The sequence below is a fragment of the Tursiops truncatus genome, chromosome 14 (assembly GCF_011762595.2).
Source record: "Tursiops truncatus isolate mTurTru1 chromosome 14, mTurTru1.mat.Y, whole genome shotgun sequence".
NCBI classification, from domain to species: Eukaryota; Metazoa; Chordata; class Mammalia; order Artiodactyla; family Delphinidae; genus Tursiops; species Tursiops truncatus.
In genome coordinates, this window is record NC_047047.1 from 82720210 (window position 1) to 82723366 (window position 3157).

At 49.7% G+C, this 3157-nt stretch overlaps 1 protein-coding gene across 1 annotated transcript; it reads right to left on the reverse strand.

Annotated features, from left to right (window-relative positions):
• Window positions 1–222: 222 nt before the first annotated feature.
• Window positions 223–2618, reverse strand: ID2 (inhibitor of DNA binding 2). The gene is made up of 3 exons (XM_004310628.4): window positions 2140–2618; window positions 1760–1823; window positions 223–988 (listed from the first exon to the last, which is right to left on the reverse strand). Exons 1-2 carry the CDS (start codon window positions 2485–2487, stop codon window positions 1767–1769), a joined length of 405 nt encoding a protein of 134 aa, XP_004310676.1. The 5' UTR covers window positions 2488–2618; the 3' UTR covers window positions 223–988; window positions 1760–1766.
• Window positions 2619–3157: the final 539 nt, after the last annotated feature.

The window sequence follows — 3157 nt, forward strand, 5'->3', positions numbered from 1 at the left end:
TTCTGGGTTTATAAACTTCCCAGCCCCTGTCAGCTCTCCTAAAAAGCAGCAGCGGCCCTTTGCCCCTAAGCGATAGCCCTGACCACACATACGATAAGGCATTTCTCAGCACACAGGTTTCCAACACTTAGGGGGTGATAGAAGGGATGAAGGAGGAGGGGTTAAATAAAATGGCGCGATAGAGACAGAAAGAGAATCTTAAAAATCATTCAGAGTCAGGTATTGACTTCAGACATGTTTATTATAATCTTATACAGTCTACATAAATTTGAACTTGGATTTATTTGGGTTCAGTTATATAACATAGCATAATAAAAATCAAAGCACTGGTCCTCTGAAATAAAGCAGGCAATCACCATTCAATAAACACACTTGATTTATTTTGTATAAAAGGGTTAAGTTTACAACTAAACTTTTATAAAAAGTTTAGCATGAATAAGTACATCATTACACTTTGTATGCAGAAATATACATTTCTGCCACTGTACAAGAAAACTCTAATTAAAGAGTTCACAAGGTTTCACTCAATATATATATATTTATATATAAACATATACACAGCATTCAGTAGGCTTGCGTCAAAAAGGTAATTTCTGACCGAAAGACTTCATTTAAGTAACTGAATACTGGATCCTTCTGGAATTCACGCTCCACCTTTGAAAAAAGGCAAAGTCTGCTTAAATTGGGCAATTCCTTGTGATTTTAACGTTTTCGCTCCCCATGGTGGGAATAGTATATAAAGAAAACCTTCCAACTGCAGAAAGGGCATTTAAAAGTCTTTTTCATAAATAACTAATATCACAGTCCATGTCAGAAAACACCCTAGGGAAGTTGATCATTCTTAGTTTTCCTTCCATTTTTAAAAAAGGTCCCTTTGACTTGTTCTCCTTGGGAAAGGGTTGAAAAGTGAGTTCAGCGCCTTAAAAGAGCCTGTGGAGTTGTTGTTGTTATTGTGCAAAGGAAACAAAAAGTCAGCGCCTGCAAAAGACTGGGAGAGAAGGGGGTGTTAGGAGATTTTAACCTAAGGGCAGAGGCGGCAGACTGGTGCCAGGAGGAAGCCGCAGTCTGAACACTTAACCAAACACTCAAACGTTGGGCAAACCCCGGCGTCCAGATGCAACACACACACTCGGCCTGGACAGCGCAAATTCAACATTAAAATAGCAGAGACTCGGGGGAAAAGCTTCCCAACGCCATCTCTTATTTGGATCTCCAACGGCAGTGCTCACAGGCGCCAGTCTGCTTCTTGTAACAATTATTTGATTGAAAACAGCCCTTTCGTTAACAGATAGGGAAGTCGGAATCCCACATCACAGGGTCTGAGGCACAGGGCAGCAATGCTCGGGTTAGCTGAATCCCAGAGGGCTGCAGTTTTTGGGAAGGAGGATCCCTATGGAATTTGTGGCGATAAGATTAATTATATGGAGGTTAGTACCTCATAGTACCAGAGCGATAGCAGAAAACAGCCGGAGTATGTTACATGCCCACAGAAGCCAGTACACATTTGTCTCCACCACCTTCCGAGTAAGTTACTGGCATCATTTTTTTTTTTAAAGGTAAATGTCGTGGGATTTTGAGTAACAGGAGCTAGAGGCCCCTTCGTGTCTAGAGTACGTGTAAACAATGTACTACGTGTAATACAACGAAGTACACATTCATTTACCAAGCCAACATTTTTACAGATACGCAAGTACACACGCGCGCGCGCACACACACACTCCAAGCGCCAGTTCAACGCGAGGCACAAGCGAACACTCACCATTTATTCAGCCACAGAGCGCTTTGCTGTCATTTGACATTAACTCAGAAGGGAATTCAGAAGCCTGCGAAAAAGGAGATAAGAGGCACAACGTTAGACAATCTTAAGGAGAAAGGGCCTTTTTTAAAACAGCAAGTTCCATTAAACACGTTAATACTACATTCAGACTCGAAGACAGATGCATTAACAGGTCAGAACTTACCAGTAATTTCACGCACGACTCAATCTACACCATATTTGTAAATAATAATAATAAAGTTATTAGCTCATCTGTAAGTCACCGACTACGGCCGGCCGTCTGGACAATGGCTCTGCCAGGGGCAGCCCAGGCATCGCTGGGGGTGCGCGGCAGCGAGTGGGGCATCGGGAGCAGGTCTTACCTGAAAGGACAGGATGCTGATGTCCGTGTTTAGGGTGGTCAGCGGCGTCCTGGACGCCTGGCTCTGCCCGGGCCGCTGGTGGTGCAGGCTGACAATAGTGGGGTGCGAGTCCAGGGCGATCTGCAGGTCCAAGATGTAGTCGATGACGTGCTGCAGGATTTCCATCTTGCTCACCTTCTTGTTCTGGGGGATGCTGGGCACCAGCTCCTTGAGCTTGGAGTAGCAGTCGTTCATGTTATACAGCAGGCTCATCGGGTCGTCCACCGGGGTTTTGCTCCGGGAGATGCCCAGGCTGTGGTCCGAAAGGCTGTTTTTCCTAACGGACCTCACTGGACTGAAGGCTTTCATGCTGATCGCGGGGAATGAGAGACCGGGAGGAGGGAGCGGGCTGCCCCGGAGCTCAGTCCGCCGCCGCCGCCGCCGCCGTCGTCGTCGCCGCCGCCGCCGCCGCCGCCGCCGCCGTCTGCGGAGCTACCTGCCCTCGGCACCGGGCTCGGCTCAGAATGAAGCTGAAAGCCCGGCCCGGCGGCTTTTATTAGGGCTCGCCGGGGCAACACGATCCGGCTTCCCTGCGTCCCCATTGGTGGAAGTCGGCGTGTCCATCAGGCCTGACGGGCTCCCTCATTGGCGGACGCAGGCGCGAGGCGAGCGCTCGGTCCTTCCGCGTTCCCAGCCAATCCCCGCGGGGTGGGCGGGGCGGGCGCGAGCCCAGCTCGGGTGGTAAATAGAGTACAGTAAGCGCCGGGCCGGAGGGGAGTGCAGGGGAGCGGAGGGGAGCGGAGGGGAGCACGGGAGAGGGGGAAGACAGGGGAGGAGAGGAGCGGAGAAAAGGGAGAAGGCGGTCGCGGACAGGGTGGGGGAGGGGGAGACGGAGACCCCGGGAATCTAAATGTGCATCTTAATTCTACTCCCAATGGCTAGGCAGGACCCTCCCCGTAAGGTGTCCCCCGACGAAGCCTCTACACCTCGGAGCTCTCAGCATCCCTAAAATCACAGCGACACAGGCTAGGTCTGCACA